General features: G+C 42.0%; 1 protein-coding gene across 5 annotated transcripts in view; it reads right to left on the minus strand.

The window, feature by feature from the left end:
- NFATC1 (nuclear factor of activated T cells 1) overlaps positions 1-15,122 on the minus strand; it is a 109,522-nt gene that overhangs the window by 54,127 nt on the left and 40,273 nt on the right. For all 5 annotated transcript variants that reach the window (XM_064705155.1, XM_064705154.1, XM_064705152.1 and 2 more), the window contains exons 4-6: positions 12,188-12,390; positions 8,880-9,052; positions 6,804-6,944 (exon numbers count right to left, since the gene is read on the minus strand). In XM_064705155.1, coding sequence (XP_064561225.1) covers positions 6,804-6,944; positions 8,880-9,052; positions 12,188-12,390 — 517 coding nt within the window. The remainder of the gene's footprint in view (positions 1-6,803; positions 6,945-8,879; positions 9,053-12,187; positions 12,391-15,122) is intronic.

The raw sequence follows: 15,122 nt of genomic DNA on the forward strand, positions 1-15,122 counted from the left end.
TTTCAGTTTTACCTTTGTTTTTCACTATCCTACTCTATTTTTAATTGACAATAACTTGCTTCCCCCAAGTGGAGCCCATTTTGCCTGTGACAGTAACTGATATGCAATCTCCCTGTCTTTACTTTGACCCATGAGATTTTTCATCTTATTTTCTCCCCCCAATGCTGTTAAGGAGGAGGAGTGAGAGACCCACTTGGTGGTCACCTGGCAGTCAGCCAAGGTCAATCTACCATACTTCTTTTCTCCACTGTCTTCAGGCACTGATCACTTCTTTAGACTCTCAGATTTCTTGTAAGGGCTGTGAATTCCTGTGTGTTTGGACAGACAGTCCTACTGGAACAATAACAGTAAAAACTATTTGAAATCTTGTGCTAGTTGTAAAAGTTCAGAGACAAAGCTTTGATTGCACAGATACAGCTGCTTGAAGCCACTTAGTCTGGAAGACATGAAGGAATGAACTTGAAGCATTCAGCCACATTTTCTATAATAATAAAAAATTTACAGGATTACTCAGACAAGTGACTTTTGAGACCATGTGGTTATTCCCTATTTCTTTATTGTCCACAGTAAGTATCTGTGATTGATTGATCTCATTCTTCACAGTGAGAGCAACACCCTGGATGAGACTTGCTGCTGCTGACACCATCTCATATGTATGGCTGCTGTCCCACTCTGTCTTCACCATTCCCTAGACTAAACAGCCAGGAAAAACTGAAACGTGCTGACATTTCCTACAAGCTGCATCACTACTCCTCCGTGCGCATGAAAGGGTTCCACCATCAAATGACTCCAGCATCTGATGACACAATTTGCCTAAGGATATCTATTTCTGGGCAGTGGCCAGAAACCCCTTCAGCTATCAATACATCTCTGGGATCTAGGTTCAAGTGACCTTCACATGAACTCCATGCTCCCAACTTGTATGCCTTTGAAGTTTCCAGTTTATCTAGTTTCCCGAATTTCTAACCTCACTGCGCATGAGTCAGCATGCAATTGCACACTGCCAACTGGAACGTGTGTCCTGAACTTGAATAAACACACAGATAAAGACAAAATTAAGTAGTATTTGCCTATCTGACTAGAGGGGGAAGGGGAGTTTTGCCACTTGCTTATTTATTACATGAGCTACAGTATGATTACTGGTGTGAAACATGACCCCTTTTTGGCCAGTTGCCCCCCAAACTGCTACTGGCAATGGAAAGAGCAATGGAAAGATCTCTGAGAATGTGAGATCTTTTACCACGTGAAGCTCTGCCAAGACTCAGGTCACTCATCTCACCATCCCATCACATCACGCCAAAACAGACTCCAAACCCTGAGCTCAACAGCGCATCTGAGTCAAACCAAAAAGCCCACATGCTTCCTCAACACCTCCGTTCCATTCACATGCCACTCAAATGTCTTGTCAACATATCACTTTCCAGAACTTTTTGTATGTTTTGCTGAAGCTAAAGGACTGTGTTTGAGTTACCTGCCACGTCACAAGGTAAATCCTGCTCACTCATGTGGGAAACAGAACTGAACTTATAAAACTGGCAATTGTACCTTAAGGCAGCTACTGATTGATTCTAGTTTTTGCCAGAGACAGAGAAATTTGAGAGAAACAAAAAACCTGTGATGTGCTAGAGTGGACAGTTACATTCATCCAGCTTCCTTCTTTTCTGTATCACATTTTTCTTGTGCAGAAATTCAGCTGACTGAGCTTGACCACACATCTAACAGATGGCAAACTGTTAAGTTTTCCCATCTGAAATACTCACAGAAAGTTATGATTTCCTTTGGCATAAATATATGTTTAAAAAAATTGTATTAGTGATTTCACCCAGTTATCTTTCATCTGCTCTAGTTATAACTACTGCACATCAACACCTTCATGTTCTAAGAGCAAAATCTGCTCAGCAGGGAAGAGGAACAGTTTTGACAGAAAAATTCATTTAATAAAATAAAAACAACAGCAGAATGAAGAATTTGACGCAATAACTAAATCTGAAAAGCTTCCTAATTGTTTGAGATTATTAAAAAAGAAAAATTCCTGGAGGAAATGTTGCTTACACATGGTTTGTTTTACCATCTTTCAGGAACTTTGAGTGTCAAAGACTTTGGGTATAATAGCTGAGGATATTATGCAATTAGGTTACAGAACTGTGTAGGTGCCAGGATTATTGCTGAAGTCTGAGTAATTAACAAATTGTTCAAAACCACTGAAGTCTCTAAGTCTGGAGTTACTTAGAGATAATGTGCACACTACAAATGTCCATCAAAGAGAGTGATGCATCTTCAGGGAGGGGCAGTTGTTACAGGGAAGATCAGATACGGCCTTTGACCAGGACAAAATGGCCCTCAACATCAACATCCCAGAGTCAAAGAACCAAAGTCAGTGTTATTTGAGAAACTAATCCCATAGTGAAGTTGGGTGTTACATTTCTGCCTTTTCACTCTTTAAAACTCTTGCCCTGATTTCTCGTCACTAAGCACAAAAGAAATGGGTTTGGAGCTCTGACTTAACTAGTGGCAACTCAACCCTATGATAACTAATAATAATAAAACATCCAATGACCATTTCTGCCCATAGGTCACAAATTGATTATAAAGATTTTGTCAGTTTAACCTGATCTTTCAGGTATGTCTAGACTTGGCCAAATCTGTGAAGTCTGGAAATACTTGAGCTAGTTCCAGTGTTAAAAGCTACAGGAGTGAGGAGTGATTTTTGAGCAAGGAGGGATTTTCAGGGTAGATTAACTATTTCAGGTCCCAATACGAGACTTTTTCTAACCCCCAAAACACTCTTTTTATCCCAAAATATCCTACAGCACGCCAGGAACTATAATCCATAATTTACCATAACGTACCCATAATTTTCCTGCGCATTATCCCTTGGGATACTGGATTTGTGTCTCATCACTGAGCTTTCTTTCATCAGTTACAAGATATATTTTGTGGACAGAGAGATGAAAACCGGGATTTTTTCAGTGCAGTGAACAGTTTTATAGATCAGTGATCATAATGTGATATACTAAGAGCCAGCATCTGGTCGTTTTAGTTAGTTAGGGTTTTGTGCTGCTTTGTGTTTAATAACACATTACCTTAAAAAAAATAGGTTTGAAAAGAGTGTTTTCAGAAAGAGTTATCAAAAAAAGGTTGCTGATAGATATGCAATCCCTAAAACACACTCCTCAGGCATCTCTGCTTTTTCTGAACTTCCCTCAAGACTTTTGTTACTTGGTACATTTATAATCTACAAATAAAATAAAAAGTTTTAAAATTTTAAGTAACTAAATCAGTCTTTTGTTATAATTCCAGCTCATGATCCATGCAGATGCACATGTTAACAGGAAACATTTTCACTCCTAGCCAAACACTTCCTGCCATAGCTAACAAACACCAATTTAATTTCACCTACTTTTGTAACTAAAATGCACACCTTACTGCACAACAACCTCCAGCCTACAGACATCAAGAGACCTGGCCAGTAAGGAGTTGCAGACTTTTCAGTATTTTACAAAGTACTGATTATTCTGGTGACAAACAGACAGGTGTTGGCCACCCTCAACACGACACTCAACAACTATGACATGCACAAGACACTTTTGAACCTCCGGAAGAGAAACATATGCCTACAAAGAGAGACAGAAAGTGAAAGGAGATAAAAAAAGAAATTAGTGTAATTTTTAAGCATCAAAGTCATTGTGGGACTCCACAGTCTAAGGAAATTCTGAATTGAAAAGAATTCAGAATTTGAATTGAACCTCTCGAAGTACATTTAACATTCACATTTTCACTACTACTAGGTTTCTTTGACATTTTATACCATTGCTCATCTCTGGAAAACATGGTCTGATGTGCAAGCAACAGAATATTGCCCAAAATCTGGCAAAATAAAGCCTCACATCAACATGTAAGAACTTTTTTATGGTACTGTGGAATCTTGGGCAAATTTTAGTCCACTTCTGAACACTCATTATTTATTCGAAGGGGCGCCTTCTGCCAGACTTCACCATGAGGGGTTCTCCTTCCAGAGAAAGTCCTCACAGTGCTTCTCCTGTGGTCCTTTCAGTGTGCCATGCCTTCACCCCCTGGATACCTCATTTTCCCTGTGTGAGACACAGTCACGGGGCTGCAAAGTTTGTTTTGCTATGTTTCATACACTTGGCTGAACAGCAGCTTGCAAGGGGTTAAGCTAAAAGCAGGAAGCCACTGCCGCCCCGGCAGAAAGATTGATTTGATCATTCTTCAGGGATTCCCTCTTGTATGAGTCACTGCTCAGGCTGACTCCCCCACCAAAGGAGGCCAGGATAATGCCATTCCTCCAGAGACTACAACAGCTGAGGGCTAGCCCTGAAGACTGAAAGCTAGGGACTCATGCTTGGAAAAACATTCAGCAGACCACAATTCACTCAGCAGACTTAGGGAAAGCTGGGGGGAAAAAAACGCAAACAAAAAGTCTTCTCAAACTTCCTTCGTTATCCAATTAAGTATGCAGACTAGGAGGAATTAGACAAGCTCCAGGAGACTGCCTCCCAGCTTGGGGACTCTGCCTGACTAAGGACTGAAGACATAAGTTGACATAGTACAATATTTAAATTTTATACAAAAGATACATTCTCCTTATGAGCACAACGATCTATTACTTTGATCTATTACTCTGTAATAGCTGGGTTTGGCTGCTACCTACTAGGAACGTGATTAACATTCCAAATTCAAAAACAAAAGTGGTAACAGCAGCAAAACTAATGAATGTCTCCAGCTAATCACAGAGGTTCATAACCAGCACTCTAAGAGAAAGAGAAACTATGCTGGTGTTCCTTCTCTTGACCTACTTTCACTGATGTTCAAGAGCTGAAAGGGAAAGAAACACCCCATGCTAATTTGCAAAAGTGAAGGCTGCTAATGCTTGTTCACTTGACATTAAATACAGTGACTGTTCAAAAATCCAGCCAGAGCAGTCTGCCACTAAGGTAATGATACATTGCTCTTGTTTGCTTCTGATGCATTGAGCTGTGTGAGGCAGCATAGCACACAAACCATGGAAGCCTTGAAAATTGCTCAGCCCAGATTAGCCAGCAGCTTTGCTTTTTGTGTGTCATTTCTACTGACATAATTATTGCAGCTCCTGGAGATACCACACTCTGGCTCTAAGGGCTCAGCCCCTGCAGGCTGTATTGCCCTGCAACTGCAATAAATGCACAGTGACACTACTAAGAAAGGCAGAACCTTAAATTCTGTAATTGACAGCTATACAGTGAATATCCTGCTTTTAGTGTACCTAATGTAATATAGGAATATAGGAGTAGGGAGACAGTGTTCAGATCACGCTGTGGTAACACACAGCAAACAGCAACACAATCACAATCCTTCGGAAAGCTATACTTAAATTTTCCAACTCAAAAAAGGAAGAGGAAAGGAAATAAGTATTAAGGAAGGCACCCTTTAATGTGGTTTCCTCTTGAAATGAGACAGATCGAGGACTTCTGACATGTCACACTAACCCAGTTCTGTGCAGCAAAGGAAGTTTAAAGTAAAGTAGACATTAACTTTCTTCTCCCATGGGTGGAACACAGAGAACAGAATTCAGGTTTTTTTCAATTGCTATACCACATTTTCCCTAATTTTTTAAACTTTCTTATGAAACAAAAAGGATGTTTCTGCTAATGTCACAGCCACATCCCCACTGTGTGTGCTGGAGTGGGGTTCACAGAAATGTGCCAACTGGCTCTCCCCAAAAACCCAAGGCATTACCTCTGCCTAGGCACTTTTGACAACTTAAACTTCATGGATGGTGGGCGGGTGTCTTTGCCTCCAGAGCCTCCCCTACTCTCCCTGCCGTCCTGCCCCATGGCCCAAGCTCCTGTGGTGCCATAGGGGCCGTGGGCAGGGGAGCAGCGAGGGAACCTCGTGGGCATAAAGGGTTAAACAGGCGCAGTGTCAAAGCTGGTGCGGCGGCCTGAGGAGTGCCCAAGATTCCATGATTGTTTTAAGTTCGGTGGGGGTGGGGGGCTCAGCCGGCAGCTGAGGAATTCATAGCTTGTGCCAGCGCCAGGGAAACCCTTTCCAAAACAAGACTCAGAACTATCCTTAGCAGTCTCGTTTCAGGGCTGACTTTGACTCCCAGCTCCACTGCCACCGCTTATTCCTGCGGGGGGCATTCACACCCATTAGGCACTGTCACCCTGTGATCCACCGCTCCTGCAGGCACAGCCTGCCCCAGCCCCAGCTCCCACTCCATGCCGTTTTCCCTGTTTCAGCCTGGTCTGCGACTCCTCCAGGGGAACCAGTCCCATCACCACAGCACTGCAGGAGCAGTGCTGGGCAAGGGGAAGTTGTGCTCAGTCCTTCCCCCAGTCCTCAAGGCAAACCTGTCCTTCAAATGAATGTGTGTGCTCCAAGTCCTCCTCAGCCAGCACCTTGTAAATGCCACAGGAGACACAGGTGCACACACACCTGCAGCAGCACAATTTACAGAAATGTTTAAGAAGATGCACTGCACTGCAGGCTTTAGGGGGACATGGTGCCAGAGATTTCCAACCCCTTTCACAGGTCCTGCCTGCTACACTCACGATTTGCTACAGTAAACAAAAGCCAAAGGTTGACTTTCAATGTCTCTATTGTCCACCTGTAACTACAGTTGTCACAGTGTGAAACCTCAGCATTAGGCACGGCTCAGATCCTTTCCATAGCTTTGCCCAGTGACATGGAAAACATATTACGTGCAGAAGAAAATGTCATTACCATATTTGTGCTCCCATCATTTGACACAAACGTGGTGGGAGGGAAGGCAGATTGTAGTCTAGATTGAAAAGACATACCTGGTGCTTTCTCCACAAAGATGACTTTGGAGTCCTGCAGAAAGTTATGACCAGTCAGTACCATTTTTTTCCCTCCAGTAACAGGAAAACTGTCAGTACTTTGCTTCTCCACCAGAGGCAGTTCTTGGGCAGATCTCTGAGCTGGAGAGTTACAAAGAAGATTTTAAAAAAAAAGGCAACCACGAACACACAAAAAAGTAAATACTGCATTAGTAACTAACTTAATGCTTACCTTCATAAGATAAGCCGAGTTTGATATAGAAACAAAGAAAGGTCACAAGGTTTACAGGAAACATGGTTCATTTTCAAGTGCTTTCATTGTAAACAATAGTGTTAAACAGCAGTACAGATTGAAAAGACTCACAAAGAACAAGTGTTTTAAAACTCAGCTTGATATGTACTATATCAGAAAGCGTATTTTAATGGAAATTCATATATTTTAAATAATTTTCTCTCACTCTATATGCTGTATGTTTACAAGGCATACAGGACAAGGTAATCATGCATGTCCAAAATTTGTTTCAGTCAATATATACCCTACAGTCAATTCTGCACACTGTCTTGTAGCAGCAGCAGCAGACATGGCCCTTGTGATCCAGCAGCAGCTCACACTTTAGAAAAAGTATTTCCAAATGAACCTGAGGGCCCAAGCACACAGGATCATGTAAACTGAATCTGGTATTCTTGCGGCACAAATTTTATCCCCCCTCAACTGTGGGACATGAAGAGAGTGCTGCTTCAAGGGACAATGCGACATTTTATCCAGATTATATGGTTCTTTCTGGTGTCACATGCACTAAGAAATGTATGAAGTTTTTGGCACCAACTTATTCCACAATCTGCACTGGACATACCACTAGCACTTATTTTTTCTCCTGTTTTCCACTTCTTTTAGCAGGCATGTGCCATGCTTTTGCTCATTATGCAACACTCAAAGCAGCAGCAGTACCCTAACACAAATCCAACCAGCTTCACATTTAGTGGTTCCTTGAGCTTGGCACTTTTGCACAGACCAGTTCAGGATAGATTCAAACTGTGCCTTATCCTGCTGTGTAGCAACTGAAAACTCTCATAAACAACTGCAGGATGAAACCATGACTCACATTTTTTGCTTTGCCCTCCAGCATGAATGGAGCTAGGAATGGTCAGGCCTTCCTTCCCATCCCCTCTGCCAGAGCTCACCCCTCACATACCTGCCAGATATCAAGCTTCCCCCCTTACTCTGTCAGCATCAAAAAGATCCACTTCGTGAATGGAATTCAACAAAACCTTAAAAAACTGTTTCAGTCCATTCAGCCAATCAAAATAGCATTTGGAGTCAGACTGAAATTCAGCTTCCACCACTTCTGCTGGACTGTTAAAGCTACACAAAGCAGATACATTTTGTTTTGTGTGGGGGAGGCTGATGAGGCTTAGAGAGCAAAAATGATATAGGTATCTTTGAAGGGTGTCCCAGTGTATCTGATAAATAAATAAATAAATAAATAAATAAAAATACAGAAATAAATACAGGCTGTTCATTTAAGGAGACCCCAGTGCAGAAACCTGGCTTCTGGAGGTTTTCTGAAGCTGCAGGCCAGTGTGTCAGTTCTAGGATATTGCTAGCTCCTTATCAAAGGGGCTGGGGTTTTGTTTGCTGTTTTTGCTTTATGATGGGGAAACAGAGCGAACAGGACATGAGAGATGTTTTACAACACTTCCACAGCAGTTACCTTTATGATAAGGAGTCACCAAAACCAAAGGCCCTGTTCTTCCCAGGTCTACTATTAGTTTAACTGTTCTTTACTTGTGTGTGTTTTTCTACAGCACTCAATGCACAAAGCTACACATTTTTTCCTAAGACACAGATATTCTGTTCTCAATGTAAATCATGTACTTTTGGAAAGCAGATTAAAGTTCACTAACTAGACAGGTAAAGCAAAACCAATGTAAAGCAGAAAAGTTAAAAACTGTTCAAAAGGTGGGTGGACATGGCAGTGCTGAGTTAACAGTGATCTTAGACATCTTCTTCAACCTTATTGATTAAAAGATTTTCTGCTAATATCCAGCAAGAGGACGATGTTTGCTGCTACTTACAGCACTCAATGGGGTTGGAGGCTACTTGCAAGGAGAGGGTCCTGCCATTGGCCTGTGGGATGTGAACCCTGAAGACCAGACGCACACGCGTGTTCTTACGACCAATGTCCGTCTCTCCCTTGCGCAGTTCGATGTCAGAGTTTCGGAGCTTCAATATCCCAGCACAGTCGATGCTATCCAAAAGGAAACACAGGGCAATTCAATTCACTTCAAGAAGACTTCAGGAAGACATGAGCGTGCATATCTTATCTCTCTCCTGCATGTTCTTCTTTAAAAGCTGCATCAGGCACAGCCCAATGACCAGGCTGAGCGCAGCAGGTTTTATTTAGTACTTGCATTCCCAAGAGGCTGAGCTGGGGCTATTGGTAGCAGCAGGTAGTGGCTGCTGTAAGAACACAAATTTAGGATGCTACCTCAGTTCTCAGAGGAAGAAAACCTAAAGGACCCTTCCTCCCCAACACATCCTATAAGGATTGTAGTTAATGATAAGCCAAAGCCCAAAGAAACAGCAACACTAGGAAAGCCAGTGGGATGCTACAGAAGTGCAGAAACTGTTACTAACCTAGAATGCCAGGCTACTTAAAATTTTACTTGTTACAACTAATTTAGACAAAAATCTGACAAGATTTTCAATCTAGGGTGAAGTCCTGAAATTCTTATTAACGAGCAAAAAAGCTAAGGAAGCCTGAGGTCAGTCCTACTGTCAGTTTGTTTGTATTTCAATGAGTTGGAAATACTCCCAAGCTTAGCGCTGAGCTGAAGCTTTGCAAGGAAAAATCTAAACTCAGAGTCCTCTCCTCACATTAGGGAAAAACATGCTTTTCATCAGATAGAACTACTACAATTTCTGGCCTCACTGTCTTTTTAGTTTTTTAACTTTGGTTTTCTCCTGGATGAGTTTACGAGCCAGGATTTTTGTCAAAGAATACTTCAACAGAAGAAGCTCCCAGAGCAAAAGACATATAAACATATGCACTCAAAAACCCACTGCAAAAATACCTCTGCCTTGGCCATGACTACAAAGGCTACATGGCAATTTCTTCTGGGTACTGGTCTCTGGCATGCATTTTATTACATTGAGTATGCATAGTTAACTTTATTTTGCATTCAAAGAGTTTCATTCCCCCTCTAGACCTTTGAAGCTCTTCTTCTGAAGCAAACTGCAAATAAACACTATGGCAGCAGAGTTTTGATCTGCATTTTTCCTAAAGTATGGATTTCAGAATTTAAAAAATGCCCTTGCTGGCATGATCAAAGAAACTAATGAAAGTATTAAAGATTCCCAACAATGCTTATTAGCAGATGAAGCTGTAAGAATTATACAAGAATTACATAAGAATTCTTATAGCCTGCATAAGAATACAGAATATTTGTATCCATGTCAAAATTCTATGCAAAGATCCGTAAGTTATGGAAGAAATGGTGCATTTCTCCATATTGTCTCTCCTACAGCCACACTTGTAAACTAAATAATTATTGATGTACAACTCATACCCAAATGTTCAGAGAAGAAAAAGTATTTAAATTCAAGCTTGTAAAGTCATGGATATTGAAATCTGAAGTCAATAGGAAGTTTAAATGGGCAGATGAGCTTTGGTGTTTCCCTGAATCAAGGCCTGAACACATAAAGTGTGAGGAAAGTCCTTGGCTCCAAATTTCAATTCACTGGTAGTCCTTCATGAGGTTTTAGACTACTGACATCTAAGGCCTCTATATGCCAAAGCACTGTTTGTGATTCTTGAGTGAGCTGTAACACAGTCTGGCACACATGCCACAAAAATATTCAGCTTGGCTCCCAAACTGTGTAACTTACCTTTATTTTAGGGAGAAAGATGAATGAAATGGTAATAAAGTTCCTAGATGGCCAAAAATGTGATTCAAACTGGATAAATAAAGTGCCAGATAAATACTGTGTGGGTACAAATTGGTGAAATTTCCTTAACCCCAATGCAGCCCCACCAACATACGATGGCAGCGAACAGGGCCAATAATTCTGAAGGCTTGTTGTGACTTTTAACACAATGCACTGAGAGAGATCCTCAAATCTTGAGTGATTACTCTAAGCCCAGCTGGCAATGCAGCTAAACATATTCTGGCTCTTCTATTTACATGAGGCACTCCAGGGCATGTTGTACATGACACTGCAAACCAGCTTCTAATAGCCACTATGTGTGGAAGGACTTTAGGTGTCTGACAGCATTTTCCACTTTGTTAAGGCAAGGCAAACTGTATGACAACAAGGAGTGAAATTGTGATTTTCCTGTGGTATTTGGTTTGGTGGAGGTCAGGATTTCTTGCTTGCTTTCTATCTTTCTATATATACACTCACAAAGGTGCGTGCATCTCTATATAAACATGAATACATTTATATTTATACACACACCAAGAGCTGTAGTTGCACGCAAGCACACAGAAATTCCTCCCAAGGCAAACACCTCAGATAATGGTTAGGATGATTTGAATGAAGGGAGGAGACAACTCAGGGGGTAGGCTGATTTGAGGGAGGGACACAGAGAGGACAGGATAAAATCGTGTGAAATGTTTGCTGTATATCACTTACATAGAACACTATTTTAACCTTTATGTACCATCCTATAACGATGTTTACAGATGCTTAATGGACCCACAGGGCACTTAATTATCACCCAGATATCCTAAGATAACCATGCCTGCTTTTCTGCATAGCACTAAACTTAGCCCAGTTTAACAACTCAATCTGTAAACTACATCAACTTTGAATACAGGTTCTCAGAGGTAACTCTTAGTTCTGAAAGATTTGCTTGTAAGCAAGTGCCATGAAAAATGCTGAGTTTTATTACGTGAGAAATGAGTGGTTTCACTCGTCTCAGAAAAACCACGAGGGTACTTGGAAATGCTCTCTAAGAGTTTCCTTTGACATCCAAAGATAAATTTTAATCAGCTCTGTTCCTTGTGCTAGTGCGTATAGGAGCAACAGGTGTCATATTTAGAAACTAAATGCAGGAGCTGAGGTAGGAGATATTTACAGCTCAGTAACCGAGATACTTATTTTAAATGGCAAATAAGCACATTGGCTGAAACTCTAGAATGAAAGCAAATCAGTTGTCATAAATATTTGTGCAGTTCATTTTGCTGTTAAGCTGATTAGTGGCAATTTGTCTCAGCAACGTTGTGGAAACCTACTATTACAGAGCGAAATGCGGGGAAAGAAAAAAAAAAGACAGAGAAAGGAAAATTGTGTACAGAAAGAAAGGAGCAAACCCCAAAGAAATTAAGTGAGTTGACCAAGACGAAACTGCTAGGAGTCAGACATGGTGCCTTGGCCTTACATTGCTCTCATGTTGTTTTCTGGAAGAAGAGGGATTTCCAGGACTTTGGTGTTGGAAAGTATTGTTTCATGGCTGGTGGTGGAAACGGTCTTGCCGGTGATGCGGTGAACCTGGTAGAAGGCATGGGGTCGCAGCAGGCGGTCGTCTGCTGTCCCAATGAACAGCTGCAGCGTGAGCGGCTCGCTTTCTAAGTAACCATGGAGCTGGCAAGAGAACAGAAAACGCCCACTGAGCGCCACGCACATAAACTGCTAGGAATCAATTAAAGTTTTATAAGCAGGAGAGCCTAATTCAAGGAGAGAACCTGTGACAGGTGCTATGCGTTAAGTTCCCCCCTTCCATTTTTCCTGTAATGTAATATTGGTACAATAAAAAGGTGCACTCACAAAATGTCTCATTATCCTAAAGGACCTGAGGCACTTTAGATGGGCTGAGCTTTTGATTACTCCTGCTACATCCACAGAAAACTTTGCATAAATTCTGCTGCAGTGCTCAGCAGAAAAGCACAATGAACTGGATGTTCCTTCACAGTACTGAGGGATACAAAACTGACAGAGTTTGCAGAGGGTAAAGGACACAGCTCACCCATCCCCATGCTTCCTTGGACATCTCTCATGCAGCAGCAGTCTGCTGCTTGTGACCTCATTAGCTGATTTTTATGCTGGTAAATAAATCCTGGGACAGCATGGAGACAGATCACATATACATGATTAGCAGCTCACCATGTGTGTCGAATTCTTGTTATAATCACACAAAAATCTCATTGAAGCTCTTGGGCCTGGGTTGAACCTCATCCACATTACAGTGACTGCTCTGATGACAACAAGAGTTATTTCTGCCACAGGATGAAGAGGAAGCAGAGCCTGACCTCATCTGTACCATCTCCTGTAGTAGCTACTCATGGTTCCCACTGCTGTGGAGTCCCCAGACAACATCCCACTCGTGGCCGCCACCTGACATTGGGAAATCAGTCTCACAAAACCAGTTCTCTTACAGGGGTTAGTGCTGAAGTTTTGTCCCAAGGGAAAGGGAAGATGCAGCAACTATAGGAGGGAGGAACGTGGGCAAGGTGCACTGTCCCAGGAGATGCCCCACCCCAGAGCAAACCTACTCACTTTGTTGTAGGTTTAGGTTCCACTGTGAATGGTTCATGTGGGTTTGGGCATGAGTTATTCACCATCACTGAATGCAGAAACTCAAAACTTACCACAATTTGGTAAGGAGCAACGCTAGTTTTAAGGTAGCTGCAAGTTCAAAGCTAAATAAAGCTGAAAACAAGCAGTGAAACCCATATATCAAATGCTGCTTAAATTTGTATTTTAATTTTCACTCTCCTTAAATTTTCACACTCCTTACAAAGCAATTTCATATTAACTCTCTAGGGTATTTTACCATCTGATAGCAGGAATGCTATTAAAAATAAAGATATTGAATCACTTTTACTCCTTGCACCCAGCAAAATTCTGGTGGGTGCTAACAGGCCCAAAGCCCTCCCTCCACTATCAAACATGGTGAATGGCAACAGCAATTCACAGTGGCAAAGTTTCAGATACCAAAGTGACCAATGCATGAGGAAGGGAGGACCATGAGCCTAGACACATCTTCCATCGACAACTGGGCACACTGTAAATTTTTCACCCCACACTTTGGTCAGTAAAGCAAAGAGAACAGAAGCATTTTTGTTTGATTTGGTGCAGCAATTTTATATCCTTACCTAAGGCACATGAATGCTGGAAGGATGCAGGGACAGGAGAAGAGAAGGCACATTTCTAGCTTTCCTACATTATTTTATCAGCTCTGCATTCCTGAGACATCATATGAAGGCAGCTCAGAGCCAGGGGGTTGAAACATGATATGATATGATATGATATGATATGATATGATATGATATGATATGAGGGTTCCATGCCAGAACTGTAAAATTGGAAACACATTAGTAGCACTTTGATAATCTGCACTCTCAGCAAAACAAGAGAGAGAGAAAAGCAGAGCCATTCCTGTATGCTGCCTTCAGTGGGATGCCATGAGCTATGAACCTCCCTCCAGCTCTACATGAACATCCACTCCTATGGTCCCTGACACACACATCAGCACTAAGCTGCAAAAAGAGGGACTCCTGGCTTTCTCCCCTCAGAGACAGACAGGCAGCTTGAGCTGCAGGTGGGTGATCATAGGTGTGCTCCTGGTACAGTCAGTGGCCACAGGGAAGCCACTGTCCTACTCATCACCACCCTGTTCCCCCTCCATGACAGCCTGGCTGCTCATTAATTCCAACGGTGTGTGTGAGCAGGGCTGGTGGAGTGACCTGGATTTGTCCCAAGCTGATCTTCCCTGCCTCACCACTTCCACAGCCTCAGCAGCAAAGCTTAGGTAAGGGAGGAGACACAAGGTATCCCAGAGTATTTTTGGTCAAGACCAGCACGTGGGTTTGCAGGGGGAAAAGTAAGACAGTGTGACATGCCAGGCAAATAAATTTCTATGCATTGCCAGCGGTCACTTCTCCAAGTCGTCATGGAGGATGCTTTTTATGGAGAGTGTAAAATTAAAACAAACACATATTGAGTTACAAGGACGCTTAAAATGTAAAAATAGACTAGCGAGTAACTCAAACCTCAATTCAGCAAAAGCAAAATCGCACACCAAGGTACCCATATGTTTTACTGAACATGGGCAAAGAGGACCAAAAATGTTGGTCTTGCATTGGGTTCTGCTATTTCAGGCTTTACTTTTAAATCTGAACTTGCCTGATGCCATAGTTTGTAACCTACTGCTGAGCCTCAGCTTGTGCTTTTCCCACAGGTTTCCTACCAGGAGGCAATCAAACACCCAGAGTCCTCAGCTTTGCACACCTGCCTTCCCATGAAAAGTGTTCACGTGCTGGAAAATAAATAATGAGATCTCAGTTACATGTTTTGCATTGTTTTATAAGGTTTGT

Source organism: Zonotrichia leucophrys, chromosome 2 (genome assembly GCF_028769735.1).
Source record: "Zonotrichia leucophrys gambelii isolate GWCS_2022_RI chromosome 2, RI_Zleu_2.0, whole genome shotgun sequence".
In the NCBI taxonomy this organism is placed as follows: Eukaryota; Metazoa; Chordata; class Aves; order Passeriformes; family Passerellidae; genus Zonotrichia; species Zonotrichia leucophrys.